This window comes from Periplaneta americana, chromosome 4, assembly GCF_040183065.1.
Source record: "Periplaneta americana isolate PAMFEO1 chromosome 4, P.americana_PAMFEO1_priV1, whole genome shotgun sequence".
NCBI classification, from domain to species: Eukaryota; Metazoa; Arthropoda; class Insecta; order Blattodea; family Blattidae; genus Periplaneta; species Periplaneta americana.
Window position 1 is genome coordinate 59,813,478 of NC_091120.1, and position 27,178 is coordinate 59,840,655.

At 33.8% G+C, this 27,178-nt stretch overlaps 1 protein-coding gene across 5 annotated transcripts in view; it reads left to right on the forward strand.

Moving 5' to 3' along the window:
- Positions 1-27,178, forward strand: part of LOC138697829 (neuronal acetylcholine receptor subunit alpha-10-like) — a 562,189-nt gene that overhangs the window by 307,265 nt on the left and 227,746 nt on the right. For all 5 annotated transcript variants that reach the window (XR_011331620.1, XM_069823382.1, XM_069823380.1 and 2 more), the window contains one exon: positions 20,658-20,794. Coding sequence is in view for 4 of the 5 variants with exons in the window: in XM_069823382.1 (XP_069679483.1) it covers positions 20,658-20,794 (137 nt within the window). In the remaining variant the exon portion in view is untranslated. The remainder of the gene's footprint in view (positions 1-20,657; positions 20,795-27,178) is intronic.

Genomic DNA, 27,178 nt, shown 5'->3' on the forward strand with positions numbered 1-27,178 from the left:
TTTGTTTTCTATCGTCACCTGGCAACCTGGATTGTTGTTATTGTTGATTAGAGCTGAAGAGAATAAAGCTATAAAAACTTATTGAGCAAATAATTCATGTAATAGTTGTGTTTGTGTATTAAATTATTTTAAAATGGTTATACCCTTCAAGACAGAACACAAATCATCCTTATTGATTAAATTTAGGAAAATACATAAAATAAGCTGTGTATTCATCCTACAATCAACTGATAACAACAAAAATACAGGTTGCCAGGCGACGATAGAAAATAAAAGATACGAAAACAAATTAATGAGTTGTATACTCAATTGAATGCTCATTCATATTTAAGTATACAAATATAGAAGTGTCATTTGAATTTTCAAATTGGGGTGGCTGAGAGTAGGGGTGAAATCTAAAATGCAGTTAAGCCTGGTTTCAGACTTCCCCCTGAATATCTAAATTGCGTGTTTTTTTGTTTAAATTGAATTAAATTTAAATAATTATTTATTTAGAATGGGAAGTTTTGAAATGAAAGCCCTGAATATACATTAATTAAATTAAAGTCATGCATCAGTCCGGCCATTTCGATTCTTCACTCTTGAAATTCTATTCTAAAAACAGAGAGAATTTAACATGGATAGACGTATTTCATTTCAATAAGACATTTGATAGAGTTAAAAGAGAAGAATTACTTACAATTATACATATTGATGGAGTACTGAAATTAATTATTAGCAGTGTATCTAACTTACGCAAATACAAATTAATATATATCTTAAAGTAAACAAAATCTCTCATTCTGGAAACTAATTAACCTAGGATTCCAACAAGATTGTGGACTATCCCCTTTGTTATTCATAATTTACATGAACACCGTAAAATTAAAGAATGGAGACAGCTACCTCATGTAAAAATGTACCAATTACACGGAGACTCAATTTAGACACCATATTGTATGGAGACGACCAAGTATTGTTTGCTTATTCTAAAGATGGCCTCCAAATATCACTAGATAATTTAGAGAAAATAACCAAAAATTATGATATGGAAATTTCATATGATAAACGAAAATGTTTTCATTCGAAGGAAAAGATCCTGTACCTAGGAAAATATACCTCGGTAACAAAATATTAGAAAGAGTGAACAATTTTAACTACCTAGGATATTCGTTACCATTTAACATGACTTTGACATACAAAATAAAATTACCAAAGCTATAAAAACATTATGCATAATAAATACAGTTTTGAAACAATCAGTAGTTCAAAGGAATATTTATTACGGAGTATATTAATTTTTTCGGGAAATACAAATAAGTTCAAGAGGAAAAAATGAATTTCTATGAGGTAATAGTTCATCTGTGCTATTATTCATTAATTCTACCCAAGAGCAGATCTTTCACTGCAAACCCAGCATTCTTCAGTCTTTTCTATTTTCTGCCTTTCTCTTAGTCTCCGCATAAGCCTGTTCTATTATGTCAGAGGAAAATATACAGAGAAACTAAATGCAACTTACTGGCTTCAGAAATGAAATTTCTAAAAAAGGTGAAAGGATGCACAACAGAAACACTATACAAAAAATTATAAGCGAACAGAAGGTCTGTACACAGACATATAGAATGATAACTCGAAAACAAACGAAGACGTGACAAGCGTTCAAGTCGTGAAGAAGAAGAATAAGAATAAGGAGGAAAAAATCCTGTCTTGAATTCTTTGGAAGTGAAACGAAGCCAAGTCGAGTGGAAAGTTCAGATATGAACTTAGCCACTCTATTCATGAGCTGTAAGCTCCATAGATTAGAAGTAGTAGCTTCTAAATCTAAAATTATACCAACCTGCATGCATGCATCGTTCGACCTGTAAATTCTGTGACAAAACTAATCTCGTTATAACTCGCCAGAATTAGGTAATCCGTTGTGCGCAGCGACCATGTTAATCAAGTCTGTGCAGCAAGTGGACGAAATTAAAATATTGCCACAGATGAGTAAGCTATTTGCTGCGCCATTCTAAAAGCTTCAAGCTAACGGAACGGTTCAGCTCTCATCACGCAACTTAGGCTACATTGCCTCGTTCTAAATAGTGTGCTGTGATTGGTGGAAAAATTCATTCAACAAAAAATTTAATAGTAGGCCTAACTGTTACCTTATAAGTAGTCATGAATCTTCTAAATTTTACATATTCTCTGTTATCACTAGACATCGGATTTTTAGGCACTAAAAATTGCAGTTTTAGGCGCCTAAAATAAGCTCAAAATTCATAAAATTAGGCCCTATTTTAATGAAAATAGGAACTTTAGGCACATCAAGGTATCATACTTATTTCTTTCACTGAAATTTTTAGTTATACACTAAAATACGCACAAAACAATATGTTTAAATATTAAAAAAGAATACTATATTATATTTATAAACAGAGCTGCACAAATTTAATATATTGAAACTAATGAAATAATGATTATTTATATCAAGATTACTCATTTTAAGTTATTGAAATTCAGTTCCATGCTCAGACTTTATTATAATTATCTGCACAGTACATCACCAGAATTTTTTCTAAATTCTCCACAGTTAACCTTTGCCTTTTGTCACTGAGAACCATTTTGAAAGCAGAAAAACTTCTTTCAACCGAAACTGATGTGAGAGGCGCAAATTTTAAATTAGGTACAATAGAAACATCAATACTTACTGGAACATTTACACTTTCCCCCGATATCACTCTTGATACTTTTTCCAACAATGAAAATCCTACATTCTTATTTAATACGTTGTCCCACTTATTTTTAACTTTTTTCCCAGTTTCGCCCAAAGCAGAATGTATGTTCACTTGAGCTTCCTTTACTATTGCTATTTGGCCACAAAGAGATTGTTTTTCACGTTCTAATTGTTCAATGCTTGCAGGTATGAAAGAAAAGTTTGATGTTATGTAGGCAATATCGTTTTTCACTCGTGAGTCATTCAGACAATCTTTCACTGCTTTTACACACGCTGCACTATCAGTTTCAGGTAATTTATCAATAACTGTGACCACTTCTTTAAAATACTTAGAATAATACACCACTGACTGAATCCAGGTTCCCCATCGTGTAACAACCGGCTGAGGTGGGAGTGGGATATCTGGAAAGTTCTCTCTGAATATTGAAATCCTGGATGGGGCTTTACAAAAACATTTTTTTTGTGTTAGAAATAAACAAATTGACAAGAGGAAATTCATTCCGGATTGTTTCAGAAACCCTGTGAAGGCCATGTGCTAGACAGGTTACATGCGTGAGGTTAGGATAAAATGTTTTAAGAAGTGGAGCTGCAGCAACCATGTATAAGGCAGCATCAGTACAAAACAACAGAACTTTAGTATAAAGACTGTAGGCCTTTATTTACAAAATAAGCAATGGCTTGGCTATTCACTTTCGAAAGTTCCTTAACACATACGAGGTGTGGAATCGAAGGTCCATCAGGACTAAGTTTTCCTACTACCATATTTGCTATATACCTATTCATAGGATCTGAGGTTTCATCCACAGAGACCCATATGTAAGAATCACCTATATCCTCCCGAATGGAAGCTAAAGTTTCATTGTATATTCTGTCTAAGTAATTTTTTCTTAGGGTCGACTCAGATGGGATATTTTGTTTGCAGTATTTTTGTAAAAACTGTCTTAAAACCGGATTTTCAATTGCATTCCAGGGAATGTTAGCAGCAACAAACGCTCTGGTTAAATCAGCATAGAAATTTCTGCTGAGATTGGATGAAGTAGGCTGTGTTAGTGAAGTTTGTTGCAGTTGATTTTTCTGCTGAGCTTTAGCCTTATGAGCCGCTCCTTGCACATGCTGCTTTAGGTGGCACTTCTTTTCTTGCGAAATCTAAAAATGTAAAGTAAACTGAATTAAAATAAAATCCTAATTGTTGTATTGCCGTATTTCTATCACAAAGTTAGTGGGTTCGAACAATCAAAATTTTAATGACCTGCAAATACTTTAACTATCGGAATTTAAAAGGTTAAAGTGTAGTGGTCTTAAAAAGAATTATACCTCAGGATAGCTCAGTCAATGTATAAATATTATAGGCCTACTCATTAAAATTAATAGAATTTATATATTTCAACTATTGTTACATACCTGTTTGCTACAAATCTTGCAGAATATTATTTTTCCATCATAAGCGAATTCTGAATATTCTGTTAGCCATTGCCGGATCAATGTAGATTTTGCACTTATATTTTTCGGCATTATCGCGTTAAACTTCACAGGAAAACGTCCTACCGCTCAAAACTTCTCAACACAAATAAGGTGAGGGAAAGAGCAACTGTTAACGAGCATTCAAATGAACCGTTGTTATTGAGATTCAATTGGACAAAAATACAAAGTTCCACTTATTGTTGCATTTCCTGGTAGTATTAACACTAGGAGGGCCATTCTTTTAAATATTTTGTAACGGTTTACCCTACTAATTCGCAGTTTTACGACTTTTCATAAATATTTCAAAAACACTCTTTCTCCAAAAATTGTGATTTTATGACACTCTGAAGGGCAGTACAGCTAATCGGTTTCAGACCGAAAACAGTCATTTTTATAGTATAGTATATCTCTGAATCGGTAGCAGCACATGTTGTGATTGTTGCCTGCTTCAAAACTAAGGTTGGTTCTTTGTCGGCATTTATGCCTCCAAATATGTTAAATTCGGTGAAATCTATTGCGAGTGTCGTGAGATTCAAAACATTTTGTTTCCTTTATCAATGGTTTCATGGCCGGTGTGAAGCAAAGTTTCCACTTTTTAAATGCCTTAAATTTCGCAGTGAATGCATGTATAAATTATAAAAAGTAAGAGTAAAATGCGAAACTTTACAGTGAGTTAGGCATTTTTAGGCGAATATTAACAAATTAGGCTCTAATAACCGTTTTAGGGCATTTTAGGGCACTATAAAACTCTTTGAATACCTTTCAATTTCCATGAAACACAAATATTTATAATTATTTTTACTTTTCTCCTAAAGAAACAAAATAGGCATTTGCCCTAGAATCCGATGTCTGGTTATCACTAGACCTGGGATTTTAGGACACTAAAATATATATTAGGTACCTAAAATGATAAAATAGGCACTTGAAATGCTATAATAGGCCTTCAAAATTTAATTTATTTCTGAGGAATAAAAGTTATGATACCAAACAAAGGTGGCGGGTTCGCTCCCGGGCCAGGTCGATGGCATTTAAGTGTGCTTAAATGCGACAGGCTCATGTCAGTAGATTTACTGGCATGTAAAAGAACTCCTGCGGGACTAAATTCCGGCACATCCAGCGACGCTGATATAACCTCTGCAGTTGCGAGCGTCGTTAAATAAAACATAACATTTGGTACCAAACAATTATAACACTTTCACTCATCATAATTTTCTCTGCAATATAGTCCGGATCAGTTTACTTAATACTCTAAGGATGAAACCTAACCATTTCTCCTCTGTTACTACATGTACTTGTGGGTTATAGTGATTTTCTAGATGTCATGTTGAATTTTATTTTACCAGCTTTCTTTCGAATTTCGAGTAGGCCTACTGATAAATATGACAACTTGGAGACTCAAGAATAAGAGAGGGAACGTAGAAAAGGATAGATGTCCTTTGTGTGGACTAGCTGAAGACGCAATGCATATTGCGTTAAAGTGTCAGGCAACGAATGATTTGAGAAACAGTTGGGTGGATAAAATATTTCTACAAATACACACTATAGTAGCTTATGAAAAAATGAATGGTCACCTAAACGCTAGCAATCTGCATAAATTAGGAAGTTTCTTTTTAGAGTTAAAATTAGATGGGAAGAGAAAGTCAAAGCTCTAACGGAGATGGAATTATAAATGTTGAGTAGTCACACGATAAGAAACTACGAAGAGTAGTCAATGAAGTTAACAGAATAAATCTTAAGAGATTGAGCATAAAAATGAAAAAGCTAAAGTAGGAGTTTCATATATAAAAGAGGTATACTTATTAGTGATTATTATTATTATTATTATTATTATTATTTTGATTATTATTATTATTATTATTATTATTATTATTTTGATTATTATTATTATTATTTTGATTATTATTATTATTATTTTGATTATTATTATTATTATTTTGATTATTATTATTATTTTGATTATTATTATTATTTTGATTATTATTATTATTTTGATTATTATTATTATTATTATTATTATTTTGATTATTATTATTATTATTATTTTGATTATTATTATTATTATTTTGATTATTATTATTATTATTTTGATTATTATTATTATTATTATTTTGATTATTATTATTATTATTATTTTGATTATTATTATTATTATTTTGATTATTATTATTATTATTTTGATTATTATTATTATTATTTTGATTATTATTATTATTATTTTGATTATTATTATTATTATTTTGATTATTATTATTATTATTTTGATTATTATTATTATTATTTTGATTATTATTATTATTATTTTGATTATTATTATTATTATTATGATTATTATTATTATTATTATGATTATTATTATTATTATTTTGATTATTATTATTATTATTTTGATTATTATTATCATTATTTTGATTATTATTATCATTATTTTGATTATTATTATTATTATTTTGATTATTATTATTTTGATTATTATTATTATTATTTTGATTATTATTATTATTATTTTGATTATTATTATTTTGATTATTATTATTATTATTTTGATTATTATTATTATTATTTTGATTATTATTATTATTATTTTGATTATTATTATTATTATTTTGATTATTATTATTTTGATTATTATTATTATTATGATTATTATTTTGATTATTATTATTATTATTATTATTATTATTATTATTGTAAACAGAGAATACTTGTAGGTTCAATATGTATTAGTTTGTGTTATATTTGTATTGAGAGTGATGGCGGATTAAGAACTGGAATACACCTAATCCGCCATGACGTGAACAAAGATTGATGAAATAAATAAATAAATATGACAACTGACAGTTATTTTCTAACTATTATATTGGCAGCAAAAAGTTTGGTTTGCAGTAGAAGGAATCTGGTGAAATGGAAGTAACTACGTTTGTGAAATTTGAAAGTAATTAATAATTAATTGGTAATACCGGTATTAATAATAATATCAAAGCATAATTCAGTTATGTTGCTTGTGTGATTTTCGTTGTCTCCCTTTTCATTTTCTTTCTTCCTGTTTATAATGTTTTTACTTTCCCCCACTCTTCCTCATTTTTCAGTTTTCTCCTACTCTTCATCACCTTTTCATTTTATCTCACTTTACCTCATTTTTTTTTTCATTTTCCTGCCTTTTTTCTCAATTTTTTCCCACACTTCCTCATGTTTTCATTTTTATCTCTCATTTCCTCATTTTTTATTTTTCTCCTATTCTTTCTAATCTTTCCTTTTTCTCCAACTCTCATCATTTTTCATCTTTTCTTCCACTCTTTCTCATTTTTTTTCGCTTTACCTTATTCCTCAGTCGTCCTCTTTTCATATCCCAAAATGGATGGATTCGTGTCTAGTTCGGTCCTCGAAAAGACAGCGAACCAAGATATCCAGTATCGTAAAAAATTCAAGATGATTTACATAGAGATCTATTCTTTACCTAACACCTAATCTATTTCAATATAATCTAGCCCAATTGAATGCTATAATTTAGTATTCTCGTGTCAAAAGAATAGCGAGAGAAAGATTACCAATATTGTTAATGGACTGAGTAGAGAATAAAAGATGGGAAACAGACCACGTAAAAAAGACATAATTAGTAAGAATTTTAGTAGTTAATAAATCCAGAAATTTAGAAAGAGGATCAGAATGGGGCTGAGATTGTAGAAGAAAACTGTCGTTACAGAAAAAGTAGAGAGATAAATTTTACTAATCCAGTTTAATCACTGTAATATATAATTAAATAAACAGAAAAAAAGTTGTATTTTGGTGTAATGCACCCACTGATCTGATCGATGGTAAAGACAACAATTACCTAAACGTGGGAGATACTCACGGAATTAGTGTAGGGTAAAGTTGCCTAATTCCGTGATACATTTTTTTCATTGAATGTCACGGGATTGGGTATCCTGCTAGGAAGTTCACCGAAGTCATAAAAGTAAGCGAAAGATACACTCTTTCGAGAAAGATGTCTGGCGTTGTAGTCGAACGGCGAAGCTTTGACTGGCATTCAATTTTTAAAAAGTATCACGTGATTAGGGGTATCACGGAAAAAGGCAACTTTACCCTACTAGTAACAGAGACTATGAACAAGGAAAATATTCTGTCATTGGTTGTGAAGGTGTCCCTAGGAGTTAAGGAAAAGAAATACACAATAATATGCTGAATTTCGCAACAACATTCGAAGGAAACTCAATTTTAAGATGCTAAACAAAATAAGAAATCGATAGTATGAAACCAATTGAGAGTTTTATTGCATCCGACAAGCGCTGAGACGGTGAAATTCGAGGGCATTTGTGCAAGAGAATCGAGTAGTCGTATTCACTTTGCTTTTCAGCTAGGAATATGTACTGCATTTGAGGCAGTGCTGCTTGAGAAATGCATTATTATTAACTGGATTCGTAACGTAATTCTATACTTCACATTTTAAGCCCTGGAAGGAAATAAACTGAATTTGATAAGAAGCGAATTCGATTTCACAACTATGAAAGCTGTAGCCACTAGAGTGCTTTTATATGTTGTCTATTTATCTTTACTGTATTCCATTTTTTACTGAATACCCTAACTCTATTTTCTATACGACTCCATTATCATTGCAAAACCCAGTACTAGAATATAAACATAGACACTCAAACCGAAGGAACAGTTTATTTTCTTAACCCACTGAGTGACTGGTATAGTGCATTTCTGCGACGATACTTGAGATGCAGATACCACAGAGTGAAAATGGAATTTGAGATGAGCAAAAACGGAATTGGAGTAATTCCAGAAGGTACTACCATTCATATTATTACCAGAATTACATAATCTCTCAAATCGTCGTCATCATTATCACCAATGTTTTCTTCTTCAGTTTTATCGCAACCTACATAATATTGGCACTACCGCCAAAGCGATGAGTGTAGTGACGGAAGCGCAGAGTGTAGTAATGGAAGCTATGATTGTAGTAACGGAAGCGGTGAGTGTAATGAAGGAAGCGGTGAATGTAGTGACGAAAGCTATGAGTGTAGTGACGGAAGCGGCGAGTGTAATGAAGGAAGCGGTGAGTGTAGAAACGAAAGCTATGAGTGTAGTGACGGAAGCGGTGATTGTAGTGACGGAAGCGGCGAGTGTAGTGAAGGAAGCGGCGAGTGTAGTGAAGGAAGCGGTGAGTGTAGTGAAGGAAGCGGTGTGTAGTGACGAAAGCTATGAGTGTAGTGACGGAAGCGGCGAGTGTAGTGACGAAAGCCATGAGTGTAATGACGGAAGCTGCGAGTGTAATGAAGGAAGCAGTGAGTGTAGTGAAGGAAGATGTGTGTAGTAACGGAAGCGATGAGTGTAATAACGGAAGCGGCGAGTGTAATGAAGTGGTGAGTGTAGTGACGAAAGCTATGAGTGTAGTAACGGAAGCGTCGAGTGTAATGAAGGAAGCGGTGAGTGTAGTGAAGGAAGCGGTGTGTAGTGACGGAAGCGATGAGTGTAGTAACGGAAGCGGCGAGTGTAATGAAGTGGTGAGTGTAGTGACGAAAGCTGTGAGTGTAGTGACGGAAGCGGTGATTGTAATGACGGAAGCGGCGAGTGTAGTGAAGGAAGCGGTGTGTAGTGACGGAAGCGATGAGTGTAGTAACGGAAGCGGTAATTGTAATGACGGAAGCGGTGAGTGTAGTGAAGGAAGCGATGTGTAGCGGCGGGAGTGGTGAGTGTAGCGATGGGAGCGATGAGCGTAGAGATGGAAGGAAGTGATGAGTGTATCGTTGGAAATCGATGAGCGTGGTAATGGAAAGCAGTGAGTGTGGTGATGAAAAGCGATGAATGTGGCGATGGAATCGATTATGGTTACGATTGGATCGATAAGGTTGACAATGAAAATGATTATGGCACTGGTAGATAGGATTGTAATGGTATAATTTAAGGTATCATGACCCTTTAAATGACTGTTTTAGTCAAAATGTTGGGTTTTTAAATTTTGGTATTTTCTGATTCCTCGTTATTTCTACTTTACAAATATATACTTTATATACGATACCTTGCTTCAATTGTCCGTTATTAGCATTTTTTAAACCGGAAGCAGTAATTCCGTCAACCGGAAGTTACTGTCTGCAAGTGCACGACTATCATTTTCAGGTTTTTCTGTGAGAAATATTGTAAGTTAAATTTGGCAATATTTGTTTGGAAGAAATATTTTCCAAACTTTAAAATTGTTATTCCTTCCACTAGATGACAATGTTCTTTATCTGTTCAAAGTTTGTTTCTCGTTTCTTAATTTATTGATTTTTATGCATTTGTTTAATTTCCAAAAATAACACACATCAAACAACATCTTAAATGACTGCCATATATCAAATTAAAGGAAATTAAATATTCTGTGTTCTGTATCAAAGAAAATTTAGGAAACTGCATAACCAAAAATTTTGTGAAATAAATAAAAAATATTGAAAAAAATTCACTCTCGCTAAAAGAAAAAAAAGTTTACATTTCAAAACGTACTGAGATTCCAAACATTCAACATATACGTATTTTGGAATGCTCTGAACCAAGAGTATTAGTTACAATAATTCATTAAAAAGTTAGAATTTTTTAAATGTAAATTTCTTGTGTGAAATAATTTTTATACTGCTCTTCAACATTTTTTTTTTTTTAATTTTCCCCCACACAACACTTGGCATTGGTCCACCAATGTATCAGTAAAACTGTGAACAAGATTGCTCACTAATTGAAGGTTTTTATTCAAATATGAATACCTTAAGATGGTGCTAGATATTACAAGGGAAATACCGGAGCTACTCGACAGGAGTAGGCTACGTGCCGGCACCGAGTTTCCCCTATTCCCTTCCTCATCATCATCATCATCATCACCATCACCTACACTACACTTACACTTACACTTACACTACATTTTCACAAAATTTACCTTAATATACGACATAACTCTCCACAAATACACATCAGTAGAGCATGATCCGCCGAAGTTGGGTAACAGATAGCTCATACCTATGTTAAAATCGGCAGCACTTTGAAGAGAACAACCGCCAGGATCGCCACCCGTCCGCCGTAAACGAACACGAGATGGCAGTACAGTCGCTAATGCAATTCAAATTAGAATTATGACGTAACTCCTTATATAACAACTAGATGGCAGAATAGTAAACCTGACAAAAGTTGTTACCGTCAAAGATTATAAGGCCGAGCTATCTGGGTATATATCTGCAGTGCCTGGAAAAAGTGACATAAGTCAGTTTCCACAAACCTTTTTTGATAATTTATTGACAACTTACGGAACATCTGCTCCCTTGGAAAAAGAGACATAAGTATTTCTCCCATTACAATAATTCATACAGAAAAAAATCAAATCGACATAAACCAGTGTAAGTTGTCAATTAATTATCAAAAAAGGTTTGTGGAAACTGACATATATCACTTTTCACAGGCACTGCAGAATATGATATAGGGTGCAACTAGAAGATGAGTCGCAGTCCTATCATCTATGCGGAACCAGAATCACGTAAAGTGAGTTGAGTGGGAAGGCATTAGATACATACACAATGGAAATGTGATAGGAATTATGAGATAATAGTAAGTTGATCATCGTGTTGATCATGTTTGTGAACATGATGATGTGATAATGATGTAATGGCTGTGGCAAGTGTTGTTGTTATTATTATTATTATTATTATTATTACTACTCTTTATTAATATTACATAGTCATCATTATCTCCGTCCATCGGTTCAAATTTTACTTTCGTTCCTTCCTCATTGAGAATTAAAAAAAATGCTAGATATGTACGTGTAGGAGGATTCCCTCTCTATATGATCAACACAGCTCTCAGCTACCGCTTGAAACATCATAGAATAAAAATAAAACATGCGATTCATCAATAGTCTCTGTGGGACGGAGATAAGTTCCGGGAAACGAACATATTTTGTCAGCTAGAATAATAATAATAATTATTATTATTATTATTATTATTATTATTATTATTATTATTTATTATTATTAATTTTATTTATTTAGAATATTAACGTGCAAAACAACAGCACAAGGCTAATTACAGTTTAACACATGATACAAAAAACAATACAAAACAGAACAAATGATGATGAGAATGAATGATATAAAATGGCAGTGAAATGAAATACAATCAATATAATAGTCAACATTAATCATTGACCAAATGCAACAAAATAAATAGCAATATCTAACAAATAATAAAAGTAAAAGTAACAAGTAACAAGTAAGAATGTATCACTTGTAAGTAAAATCAAATAAGATCTTGCAAATTAGCACTTTTAATACATCTGGCTACTGGAGAAAAGGATTTAAATAATTTAGTGAAGAAAATTCTTTGACCATGAAAACCTTTCACGGGAATTCTAAGATAGGTGTTACGTATAAAAGAATCGCAATCAATGACACCATTAATAGCATTACTAAAGAAAGTGTAATCAATATCCTGACTTCTCGAATACAGACTGGTACAGTTAAAATATTTACTAGATAATTCATAATTTAAAGAGGAGGAGTTGGGGTACGAATCTGAACGCACAAAGAGAAATTAATTTTCTTTGGATATTTTCTAGTTTAGCTGAATCAGTAGAAGTAATAGAGTTCCACGCAACAAAAGAATATTCTAATTTAGACCTTACTAAAGCATAATATAATGTAAGTAGTGTATCAAGAGAGGAAAAGGAATAAGTAATAGACCTAATGAGACTAAGCATTCTTAGTGGATGATTAAATAAATGATCAACATGGTCATGAAAGTACAATTTAGAATCAAGATATACTGTATACCGAGATCCTTTATACAGTCCTTCCTGATAATAGCGGCATTCAATAGAGAATAGTTAAACATTAATGTAGTTGTCTTCCTAGAAAAAGAGAACACATGTTTTAGAAATAATATTATTATTATTATATTATTATATTATATTATTATATTATTATATTATATTATATTATATTATATTATATTATATTATATTATATTATATTATATTATATTATATTATATTATATTATATTATATTATATTATATTATATTATATTATTATATTATTATATTATATTATTATATTATAATATTATCATATTATAGTAACAGTAGTAGTAGTAGTAGCAGCAGCAGTAGCAGTAGTAGTTTTATTTTGCCTGGAAGAGTTAAGGCCATGAGGCCTTCTCTTCCACTCAACCAGGTTTTAATAATATACATGAAATACAAAATTTGATTACAAAACAACACAATAAGAAAATACCTTAGAAATTACATAAAATATAGTAACATAAAATATAGTATATTATATTGTTATATTATATTATATTGTTATATTATATTATTATTATAATATTATATTATAATATTATTATTATTATTATTATTATTATTATTATTATTATTATTATTATTTCGTAAACTCACGTTATAAACCATGAAAGTCCTGCTCAAAGAAAATAGTCTCGTAAATAAAATGTGATTCCTAAAACGAAGGCAAGTTGTATAGCGCACGTTTTTCATATAAGCATTCGTGGAGCGCAGTTGTCATTGTCAGACGATTTTAATGATATTTTGTACCACGATCCGCCGTTACCAGCACGTAAAGCAGAATCCATTGCTTATAAATGTCTGTGCGTTTGGATAGAGGTAATTGGATGACAAGGTTTATTAAATTAATTCCAAGCTTTAAATTTCATCTGCAAGTAAGGCTCCCGGTAGCGAGTTAAAGTTTATAGCGTAATGAAAGAGAAATGCGAATGTTCATGACATAGCAATTACAGCATACACCCATGAGGACTGCCTTTGATATGATATAATAACAGATATGATTCGCACAGGTAAATAAGCTGCACACAACAGTATGGTATTCCGGAAAGCACAGCGTGTGAAACCGATTTTATAAATGAACTCATTTGGAAGAATTTCATAGCGGCTGATCAGGAAAAATATCATATAAATTTTAATCTGCTTCCACCTGCGGATCTATTCGTTTCATTGAAAGTCATTGAGGGTAAATTTGTACCTATTTTACAACCCAACGAAAATTAATAACTGCTACACAGTTAAAATTTTAAATTAAATACGGGATTATTATTTTGTTATATATGAGAAAGACGAATGGCCTGCAGATTTCACAGAGACAGTGTTCATTTCAATACCGAAGAAAAATAATTCCAATAAATGTAAGGAGTTCAGGACTATCAGTCTAATATCGCACTCGGCGAAGATTCTCTTGCGAATACTGAATCTAACAACCAAACATTCTGATGGGGGCAGATAAAAAAAAAATTTCTTTCACAATGTTAATAATGTCAAAAGAAGTGCTTATACAAATTGTGGCCACTCCACCGCAATTACGAGGGCCGTAAGAAAATAAGTTCGCCAGGGACCGTTAACAGAAAGAAAACCCAATTTAATTGGAAAAATTTATTAGAATACACACAGCAATTGTTGAGCTATTTTCAACATATTCCCCATTGGAATTGAGACATTTCTCATATCATGGGATCGACAGAAAGGTGCAAACGCTGTCGAACGCTGGTTTCGATCCCAGGCGGCTGACTTCTACGACAAGGATACAAAAATTGATTCCATAGTATGACAAATGTCTCAATTCCAGTGAAGGATATGTTGACAAATAGCGCAACAATTGCTGTATCTTTTTCAATAAATCTTTCCATGCAATTGTGCTTTTTTTCTGTAAACGTCCCCAGGAAAAATCACTTTCTGGACAACCTCGTAATTGCGGTCGAGTGGCCAAAATTTGTGTAAGCACTTCTTTTGACATTATTAACATGGTGTAATGAAAAAATTTAACAATTTTATCTGCCCCAATCAGAATGTTTGCTTGTAAGATGGAAGAACAGTTGGAAGAGAGATAATAAAGAAAAACAAACAAACACACAACAAACACAAGGAGAGAATAAATTCTTTACAAATATTTCACACCAATGAACAATAAAACATACTAAAATTAAAAACAAATAAATAAGAAATTACAAACGTACCACATCACATACAGTGCATACTTAATGTATGCGTGCGTGCGAGCTTGTGTGTGTGTGCGTTCCAATGGAGGGAAGTAAAATCTTGACTTTTCTGTGTGTTGAAACTCAGGTCTTCTCGATTTGTAGCCAAATACGCTAGCATTTAAGGGGTTAGGTACAGTTTACAGTAGTAAATTTTTTGGAAATATTCAACATTTTGTTCCTCCATTAGTGTATCTTGTACAATAATGAAAATTGGTATGTGTAAAACACTATCCTTCTGCTATATGAAAACAATATTTTCACGATTTAAAAATACATACTGTATATATATATATATTTTTTTTTTTCAAAATTCAAAGTTCACTGTGCAGTAATAAAGCGTTTCCCTCATAACTGATAAACATGTTAACTTTTCATGTTCTCTCTCTCTTATTTTATTGCTGAAACTCATGTTTACAATATCATGCTCTTTCAACTACATTCCTAATAAATAATATACATATTTTTTTATTTTGTGTTAGATATTTGACCGTTTTTTAAAATGAATTTATTTTTTATCAGACAATCTATCTAAGGTATAGAACTGATTTTGTATCATATTGTAGATATGGCATACATAAATACACACAAAATTTCATCACAGAATGTTGGATACTTTTTGAGTTATGAGGGAAACGCTTCGTCACTGCACAGTGAACTTTAAATTTTGAAAAAAAAAAAAATATATATATATATATAATTTTTTAAATCGTAAAAATATGTTTATCATATAGCAGAAGGACAATTTTTTACACATACTAATTTTCATTATTGTACAAGATGGAGTAATGAAGGAAACAAATGTTGAATATTTCCAAAATTTTATTCCTTTAAGCTGTACCTAACCCCTTAAGCCACAATGAAGTATTTTAGCACAGAAAGTCTGAGGAAAGACAAGAAATAAAATATTTCGTAGTACTTGAGGTTCTGCTTTAAGTTTAATGTACTTCGGAGAGAAAGACGAGAATTCATATAGTGTAATATCTAAGTCCACTATACAAATCATTGACGTCACAAGCCCATTAATCTTAAATATAGTAGGCAGAGGAAATAGAAGGAAGACCAGATGACAGATTTATAAGATATTTTTTGTTTCCCCAGCAATATCGGTAAATGGATACACGACTCGAAGTAATTTCCGATATTTCACTTGGATTTATTGTGAGCACTTTCAAGGTAGCGAAAACTGCTGCATGGAAAACTGAAGCAAGATTCAAAATGAAATACATCAAGCAACCGGAACGTTAGCGTGAAACACTTTCATTGGCACAACACTATGATGAAATTAGTAAGTATATGAATTTTTACAGTTACGTGCGAACAGTTACTTGTCTCCGTTCTCTTATAAATATGTCAATACACATAATTATTGTTTCGTTCACTACAATTAACTAGATAAACTTTTTTAACTAGATAGACTTGATACTCGTGCTGTGAGATGAGTTAAGTTAGATGAAGTGTGAATAAACGTAATAGTGACTTTTTTTTCTTTCAATGCTATAATATGTTATTGTCTTTCTATCATTATAAATCACTAATATGCTCGACATGGGTACGAGAACACGTTGGAAATGAAAGAACTGACTACCTTGTCAAGTAATCAGAATCTTGTATAGTTGTCTATTCCAAGTGTCCTCTCTCGTTCATGAAAGAACAACTAAGAAAGAACCTGATGATGAAGTTGGATGACCATGGGAGAAATACTAAATAATTTACATTTTTATCACATAAAAATTCGCTCCCTACTGATCAGTTTCAGCATTATTCTTTGTTACAAATCTGGCTTTCAGGTATAGCTCTCTGTGAACTGTGAAGCTGATTTGAATAATTTCAAGGAAAAAATTGTTCCGGGGCCGATTATCAAACCCGGGACCTTTGGCTAAGCGCGCCAATACTCTGCCGACTGAACAACCTACTGTACCAGGCACCGGCTCAATTTTTCCCTTTTTATCCCACATACCTCAAGTGGGCTGATATGACGTCAAAGACCCAACATTGAGTGCACCCAAACTTTGTGTGACTTGAATTGTGGTTTTCTGTTAACGAAGAGTGACGTATATTGCGCAAATCTGCCTTTCAGATATAGCTCCATGTGAAACTTTTTTAATTGGGTTATTTTACGACGCTGTATCAACATCTAGGTTGTTTAGCGTCTGAATGATATGAAGGTGATAATGCCGGTGAAATGAGTCCGGGGTCCAGCACCGAAAGTTACCCAGCATTTGCTCGCATCGGGCTGGGGAAAACCCCGGAAAAAACCTCAACCAGGTAACTTGCCCCTACCGGGATTCGAACCCGGGCCACCTGGTTTCGCGGCCAGACGCGCTGACCGTTACTCCACAGGTGTGGACTCCATGTGAAGCTGATTTGAATAATTTCAAGGGCAAAATTATTCCGGGGCCGGATATCGAACCCGGAACGTCAAGGAGAAGAAGGGGGAGTCGAGGAGAAGGGAAAATCGAGAAGAAGAAGAAGAAGAAGAAGAAGAAGAGAAGAATGGGGAGTCGAGGAGAAGAAGGGGGAGTCGAGGAGAAAAAGGGGAATCAAGGAGAAGTTGAAGTCAAGGAGGAGAACAGTACATCAAGAAAGGAAGTGGAAGTCAAAGAGAAGAAGGGGAAATCGAGAAGTGAAAATGTAGGAGAAGAAGGGAAAGTCAAGAAGAAAAAGGAGGAGAAATACAGTGAGAACAAGAGGAATATAAGGAAATGGTTGAATTTTTCTGTGGCTATCAATTTCCAAGTTACCTTGTAAGAAGAAAGACGTAGTCTTACGTCAAAAATTAGTTTTTTGTCCTATGTTTGTAGAAGTGAAGAATAGTCACTTTCATATCACTCAAGGCATCTAATATGCTGGAGGACCTTAAGGATGTTTTGAATCGGAATGCTACTGCTGATGGCTATGTGAGGCCCACAGTTTCCCGCTCAGATCCTCTTAATTTTGCGAGAACAGTATAGTGACATGTTATCTGTTTCGCTTTATAACTTTAACTCGTGACAGAGTTGTTAACTAAACACATTTTAAGAAGGTATAATTATCTGTTAAAATTTCTACAATGTTGTTATTAGTCGTAGCCTTTGAGGTGAATATTTGGTTGTCTTCGATGAGGGTACTGCACAGCAGCCCTACCCAACCGAAAACTGATTTTTTTTTTACCAAAATTGCGTCGGTGGCATAAAACAACTGATAGTATTAAAGATTCTGTCATAGAATTGGTGAACGAATAAAAATGATTGCTAAAACAATATAATGATGTAGCGGCAAAAAAAATGCTATTTCTTGGTTTCAAGTGAATGGTTTTAGTTCCAATTTCAGTAGAACGCAGAAGATACATTTTTTTAAAGAAACCAAGGCTATTCAGAATCATGTTAAATTGCTTTATTTAATTTACGATCCGAATTTGACTTGGTTAACATTACATAGATTAAATTTATACAAAAGTATCTACCAAGACATTAATTCAAAATTTCGTTATTCAAATCTTATTTACGAATATCATACTCCGTCCTTTTCAATAGCTCATTCCAGAGACCGGAACTTTGGCAGAATGTCTTTTTAAATGTGTTAAATCTATCTTCATTTTGAAAGTAAATCTGTACGAATTATACCCTAGTGATAGAAACGTCATAGTTTTATGTTGCCCTTTTCTGCCTTTTTAATATAAGTGCCTAATTTATCAAATAAATGCTTTTTTTGCTTTTATTTGATTATTTATCTATTATTTATTTATTTATTATTAAAAATTGCCTACAGGTATATTTTAATTCATTTCTATAACCGCTACAATGAAAGTGACTTCACCGAATGTATAGTATTGTCTTTCAGTCAGTTCATATTCTCTTTGCAACAATGAGCTCTGCCGTGCAAAAATGTATAACAGTAAGCGTTTTAATTATCGCTTGTGTTTATTTGACAAGGCAACAATGAGTGCGGGTCTAACGTTATTTTTAACGGTTATTTTTCTTCAGTTTTCATTGCAACGTTGTTGTAGCTATAGTCGCGACGCTGTTATTCCCGGCGTGACTCCTCCTCTTTGCTTACGTCTTAGGAAGTGAAGGCTCTAGAAAGTCTAGGTAGGTAGTATCGTTCGCTATTTTTGTTCTTTCGTTGCCGAGCTACCATACGAGGAATCTATTTCCCACACCGTTAAACACTATCATGTCGTAGCTCCTATGATAATAAATCAAACGCACTGTAATTCAACAAATAATTGAGCGGCAAATAACGTCTTCGTGAGCTTTCTGCGAACGCCAGCGAAAGAGCCAAAATGGCGGGCGATTATATTAAGTATTTATCGAGCCTTAAGAAATGAATGACGTCTTCATCAGCGAATCACAAGACATACACGTTTAAATGTAGCCGACCTGTAACGCGATTGGCTGCCGGAAATTAGAACGACGGGACTATAGCAGCAAGATGCCGAAATTCAGTGTTCCTTTACGCAGTAAACTGCAAAGTTACGTTAATACATTTGGATCCGACGTATTTTGTACTGACGGTAAAGTACTTACATGCAAAATATGTGAGCAGTCAGTGAACTATGAAAAGAAATATTTCATATCGCAACATATCAGTACAACCAAACACAAAAATGGACTTTCCAAGGCTACTGGGAAGAAGATTTCTTTGCTTCCAACAGTAATTGCAACATCGAGTCGGAAATCTCAATTTGCGTTCGACTTATGTAAAGTTTTTCTTGCTGCCGAAATCCCTTTGTGGAAAGTAAAGTGCATGGTTGTGGGTCTAGTGTAAGGTTTTTGTAATTGCCTTTTATTGCGTATTTTAGCTACTTATAATGCCTTTTTGCCTGCCTATTTTAATGATTCATAATGCCTAAACTTCCGGTCTCTGCTCATTACTATATCGGATTCGTATTTGGACAAATGAATTACTTTTTATTTACAAAAAAAGAAAAAGAAATGTTTACTTTATATTAGCCTACCAGTATCCATTATAGACCGTTGTTCAAACAAGAGCAAATTCTGATTGTAGTGGATCTATAGGTATATTTTAATGTTTATTAATGGTAAAAAAAATAGATTTCATAATTATAATAGTGGGCGGTAAATTCATAATTAAAATACTGTGTCCATTTACCTACTAATTAAACCGTCAGTTAGGCTGAACAAATTAAGGTATTGGCTAAATTCAATTCCTGTAAAATTGTTTAACAAATTATCTCCACTAAGTTCATAATGTTCATTATGTAGATTTACAAATATTTTGCGAATTATTGCGACAATTATTTTTATAGTGTCAACGAATATATGGAACAAACAGAAACACTCCAATTTAAACTGTTATTTTATATTATTTATAGTACAAGTAACTTGTGATGTATTTATATAATAATACAGAATAATAAATCAGACTACAAAATATAATTACAACAATATAAATATAGATAAAATAATACATCAATATAAAAAGAGGATACAATAACGTTAATAAAATTTTTAGGACCGAGAAAATAATGTTCTTTTACTTGCAGTGCTGGGAGATGAACAGGAATATCGACTCACGCGCTATCTCATGGCCAATTACGACCCGTCAGTGCGCCCAGCGGAGAACTCTTCCGAACCTCTCAAAGTGGTGTTCGGGATCTCACTGCATCATATCATCGATGTTGTAAGTATCCCTAACAATGGGACTTCTGTGCTTGTTTCGGCAATGATTGAATTTGTTTCTATTTGTTAAAGAGAAAATAAATATATCAGATCCGCTCGTCAATAAATTTTGTTAAATTTAAGAAATGAAGGTTGTGTTGAAATTATTGACTAGAACCATTACACTCACTAAATGGATGTAGATATACGTCACATTGCTATTTTTTTTTTAATAGCACTCGAGCTAAGTGTAAGCCTATTGTACAAAAATTCAGCAAATCTGGCTCAGAATCCCGACAGAAAAGTCAACATTTATCCTCGTTTTACAGGAACTGCAGTGCATATTTGTTTGTGTTTGTTTTATTTCCAGTAAGCGATGGCACTGCATGATTCTGAACATACTATGACCACGAAGCAACGCTACTTGTGAATATCTCGAATGGTTGAAAATCCTCACAACAGGACGGAATAGGCGAAAGACGTGGTCTACGATGACGACGATTACAACTATGATCGAGACGACTACGACTATGATCTTGGCAGTAACGACTACAGTCGAGACGACGACGGCTATGATCGAGACGACTACGACTATGATCTTGGCAGTAACGACTACAGTCGAGACGACTACGACTATGATCTTGGCAGTAACGACTACAGTCGAGACGACTACGACTATGATCTTGGCAGTAACGACTACAGTCGAGACGACGACGGCTATGATCGAGACGACTACGACTATGATCTTGGCAGTAACGACTACAGTCGAGACGACGACGGCTATGATCGAGACGACGACGGCTATGATCGAGACGACTACGACTATGATCTTGGCAGTAACGACTACAGTCGAGACGACTACGACTATGATCTTGGCAGTAACGACTACAGTCGAGACGACGACGGCTATGATCGAGACGACTACGACTATGATCTTGGCAGTAACGACTACAGTCGAGACGACGACGGCTATGATCGAGACGACTACGGCTATGATCGAGACGACTACGACTATGATCTTGGCAGTAACGACTACAGTCGAGACGACGACGGCCATGATCGAGACGACTACGACTATGATCTTGGCAGTAACGACTACAGTCGAGACTACGACGGCTATGATCGAGACGACTACGACTATGATCTTGGCAGTAACGACTACAGTCGAGACGACGACGGCTATGATCGAGACAACTACGACTATGATCTTGGCAGCAACGACTACAGTCGAGACGACGACGGCTATGATCGAGACGACTACGACTATGATCTTGGCATTAACGACTACGACTACGATCGTGGCAGTAACGACTACGATCGTGGCAGTAACGACTACGATCTTGGCAGTAACGACTACGATCTTGGCATTAACGACTACGATCTTGGCATTAACGACTATGACTACGATCTTGGAAGTAACGACTACGATCTTGGCAGTAACGACTACGACTATGATCTTGGCAGTAACGACCACGGTCGATACGACGACTATGATCGAGACGACTACGACTATGATCTTGGCAGTAACGACTACGACTACGATATTGGCAGTAACGACTACGACTACGATCTGGTAGTAAAGACTACGACTACGATCTTGGCAGTAACGACTACGACTACGATCTTGGAAGTAACGACTACGATCTTGGAAGTAACGACTACGATCTTGGCAGTAACGACTACGACTACGATCTTGGAAGTAACGACTACGATCTTGGAAGTAACGACTACGATCTTGGCAGTAACGACTACGACTATGATCTTGGCAGTAACGACCACGGTCGATACGACGACGGCTATGATCGAGACTACTACGACTATGATCTTGGCAGTAACGACTACGACTACGATATTGGCAGTAACTACTACGACTACGATCTTGGAAGTAACGACTACGATCTTGGCAGTAACGACTACGACTATGATCTTGGCAGTAACGACTACGACTACGATATTGGCAGTAACGACTACGACTACGATCTTGGTAGTAACGACTACGACTACGATCTTGGCAGTAACGACTACGACTACGACTACGATCGAGACGACGACGGCTATGATCGAGACGACTAGACTATGATCTTGGCAGTAACGACTACGATCGAAACGACAACGGCTATGATCGAGACGATTAAGACTACGATCTTGATAGTAACAGCTACGAATACGATCGAGAAGACAACGGCTATGATCGAGACGACTATGATTACGATCTTCACAGTAACGACTATGATTACGATCGAGACGACGACGGCTATGATCTAAACGACGATAGCTATTACCGAGACGTCGACGACTAAGACTACAACATTAACGACTATGACTATGGTCGAGACTGCGATGTCAATAACGACTACGATTACGATCGAGATTTTCACGTCAATAATGACTATGACTACGATTACGATAATGACGACTACGATCGAAACGATGACGACACGATTATGACCTCTACGACGACTTCGATCGCAATGACTACAACTAAGACGACAACCATCTACACTGGTTTTTCACGCTTGAGATCGAGGTACAAATTTTGACCACTTCGAATGAGTTTTGCACTGAAAAGGCATGATTTTGAGACAATTTTCTCGCAATATCCCTGTTTTGCCTACCATTTTTCGACTATTACCATCATTCCCTCATCATTATTGCTTCATGAATGAATAGGCTATAGGGTGTTTCTAACCAATAGACTACTTTAAAACATTCTCTTACAACTAGTAGTGTAGGAATTTAATAATTATTTGATGTTTACTCAACCGATAGAGGATAAAGAAATAAGATATATACTTGATATATGTTTTTAATATGGCTTTCCACAAAATTTTAGTTTCAAAGACACATGTTACTCCTTCCAGAGGAATCTCATGTAGGGAGTTTCTCGAGAGATTGAATGGTTCATTGATGTCACGTGAAAGAGTAGTGCCTGGAAAAATTCAGTCCCAAGTTTCACTACATACTAAACATTCATTTTACCTTACTGGAATTCGGAAAGCAATATACCAAAGCATTGGCATCATATTCTCAGCAAGAATTTTCTTGTTATAAGCTTTCATTAAATTTATAATTTGTTCCTCTCTCTCAAGAGTTGAAATCTATGAACGTTATAAAGCTGTTCGTGTAATTAAATTATCTTCTCAAATTCATAACAAGTTCGTTTCCCTCCAATTTCTTCACTTCACTCTCCTTTATAGCTTGTCGTATTTTAATTCCACAGGCTTGTGTAACTTTAAAACGCTGTTAAGAAGCTTGCTGTTGAGCCGGTTGGAGGTTTTATTAGCATTAAATGTAAATTACGCTTCCCAACACGTGACGTAAAATTTGTAACCTCCCATTAAAACCCTCGTTTTCACCTTCTCAGAACACAGCTCGATTTCTAACAACCATAAACATTATAATAGCAACTCATACTGCACAGGATACGAAGCAATTTCGTTACTATTTTATGCTGTTATTTTTTGTTTTCAGAAATACGCTCTGTAAATGCATAAAAAGGAAATATTTGTGTGTTCTGTAAATAGACTGAAAAAGGAATAAACTTACTAGAGGGAGCAACCCCGATTATATGAACTGCTACAAATTACAGCAGCCATTAAAAGATGCCATACTATTTCGAATTCTACTGCTGCGGTAGATTCAATACCGACCGTAACAGAATTTTATTCTGACTTCATTCCATCCTGTGTAATAAAATATAAACCACTAACATCTCAATATTTTACATACATTTACGACACTAATGTCCCAACTTTATGGGTTGTTACGGATTATAACTCCAATTCAGAAGCAATATTTTACCTGCGATTAATGAATATTTACTTTGAATGAAAATTGATTCCAGATTTCATTATTCCTAGGGTCGTATTCATAGACATTCTTAACGCGGGCTTCCGTTGGATGATCAGCGAACTAACGTTTTTCGTATTCATAAACCAGCGTTAGCGCTATGATATGATATAATATATGATATGACATTACATGACATGACATGATATATTATATATATGATATGAGATATATATGATATGATATGATATGATATGATATGATATGATATGATATTATATGATATGATATGATATGATATGATATGATATGATATGATATGATATGTTATGATATGATATGATATGATATTATATGATATGATATGATATGATATGATATGATATGATATGATATGATATGATATGATATGATATGATATGATATGATATGATATGATATGATATGATATGATATATGATATGATATATGATATGATATATGATATGATATGATGAGATATGATATGATATGATATGATATGATATGATATGATATGATATGATATGATATGATATGATATGATATGATATGATATGATATGATATGATATGATATGATATGATATGATATATGATATGATATGATATGATATATGATATGATATGATGTGATGTGATATGATATGATATGATATATGATATGATATGATATGATATGATATGATATGATATGATATGATATGATATGATATGATATGATATGATATGATATGATATGATATGATATGATATGATTATGATGTGATATGACATGATGAGATATGATATATGATATGATATGACATGATGAGATATGATATGATATGATATGATATGATATGATATGATATGATATGATATGATATGATATGATATGATGTATGAATCCTGTACAAGTAATCAGTCGATAGCCGGGGCTAGTTTAGCACGCTCGTAGCGCAGGCTAGCGAAATGTCTATGAGTACCATCCCTAAATTTTATCGTTCTTCCAAATAGTTTTTAACCTGAGACTTGATTTTCACTCTTCTTCGCTTTTTATAATAACGAGCGTCAGATTCTGGATGTTGCACTTTGCATATAATGCAAAAAAGTTCTTCAGGTATCTTAACTTGTAAATTTCTAATGAAAAGCGAATGTGAATCACATGTAGTAAATCGCATGAAACTTTTTAATAGTTACACAGTTAACGTCGCATAGTAATTTCGTACTTCTCCAGTTCAGTTGTCATTTTATTCTGCTCGATTTTGTTCACACTATTTATTTTTATTATGAACGTGTAGCAACTCACTTTATTACAGTCTTGATATCCATGTAGCCTACCTTACTTTCTCAAAAGCAATTTGTAGAATTTTTAACATAAAAATTAACCATGAAATTATTAGTTCATACAAATATGTAGTATGAAAGTGAGATATTTACAGATTACCATTAGGTTTTCATAAAATAAATTATTTCTTTAAAAGATATTCTACTCTATAGTGGTTCCGCACCGTAGCGTCGTGGTCTTAGGTAGCATGTATGGACTCGCGTAAATGACACTCAAATCGCATGGAACTTTTTAATAGTTACAGTACACAATTCAATCAATAAATTAATCAGTGAGGGATAAAGGAAGGGAAGTTAGCTAATAGGTTTAAGAGTGCATGAACTCGTTATGAAGAGAATACGCTTTAAGTGCGTAGCCGCGCTGTTCCTCGGTCCAATGCTCCATTGAAATCAATTAATTGTAATTTTCAGTAACGATGAGCACCATTTAACAAAACATAGTAGAGACAAACAACTTGGTTACTAGGGAACGCGGAGATAGTGACGTCACAGCCTGTGGAGTCATAAATTGTAAAGTAAGTCGAGAGAGAAGAGACGGATATTCATTCTCACCCTCTCCATATGAACAGTATACAGGAGAACCTCTATTATCCGTGGTAATGAAGGGGGTGGAATGAACGGTTAATCGAAAAAATCGGATAATCCGTACCATAAGGAGTTTTCATAAACTAAGTGGGCCTACATATTTTCGTAATTTCCTCCATGGTTTTTTATTTTAATACGCTATGTAGTGGATCAGAAGTTCACTAATTTAAGTCTGTTTTTTTTTTTACAATTTTATTCATGTTCGATTTTCCGATAAGTCAGTTATTAAAACATTATTTATTGTACTTAAGTCTGGTTTTCAACGACGGGTTTTCAATGCCAAGGAAACTCCTTATGACGATGTCTGTGGAAAGATAGGAATAATAGAGGTCTCATGTTGTAGATTTACAAATTTTATGCAGTTTATATTTTGTTTTTCATTAGCCTAAATCGCGCAAAGTTACAATTCCTATCTCGTATTGTGATGTGAGATGAACCATATTTTCTCTTTTCCCAAACCACGCAATTACTTGCACTTTTTTTCGTAGAACATGTTTTCTTTTGACACTTGTAGAAGACATTTTGCATAGAAGTTAAACAGTAGGCCTACGGCCATTTGAAGAGTAGGCCATAATGCGTAGGGATAAAGGTTTGTAAAAGACATTCTGTAAAAAAAAAATTCGTACTAATATTATAATGTACAGTATTTCATAACTTTTCTGCGAGAGAGAAAGACAATCGGATAA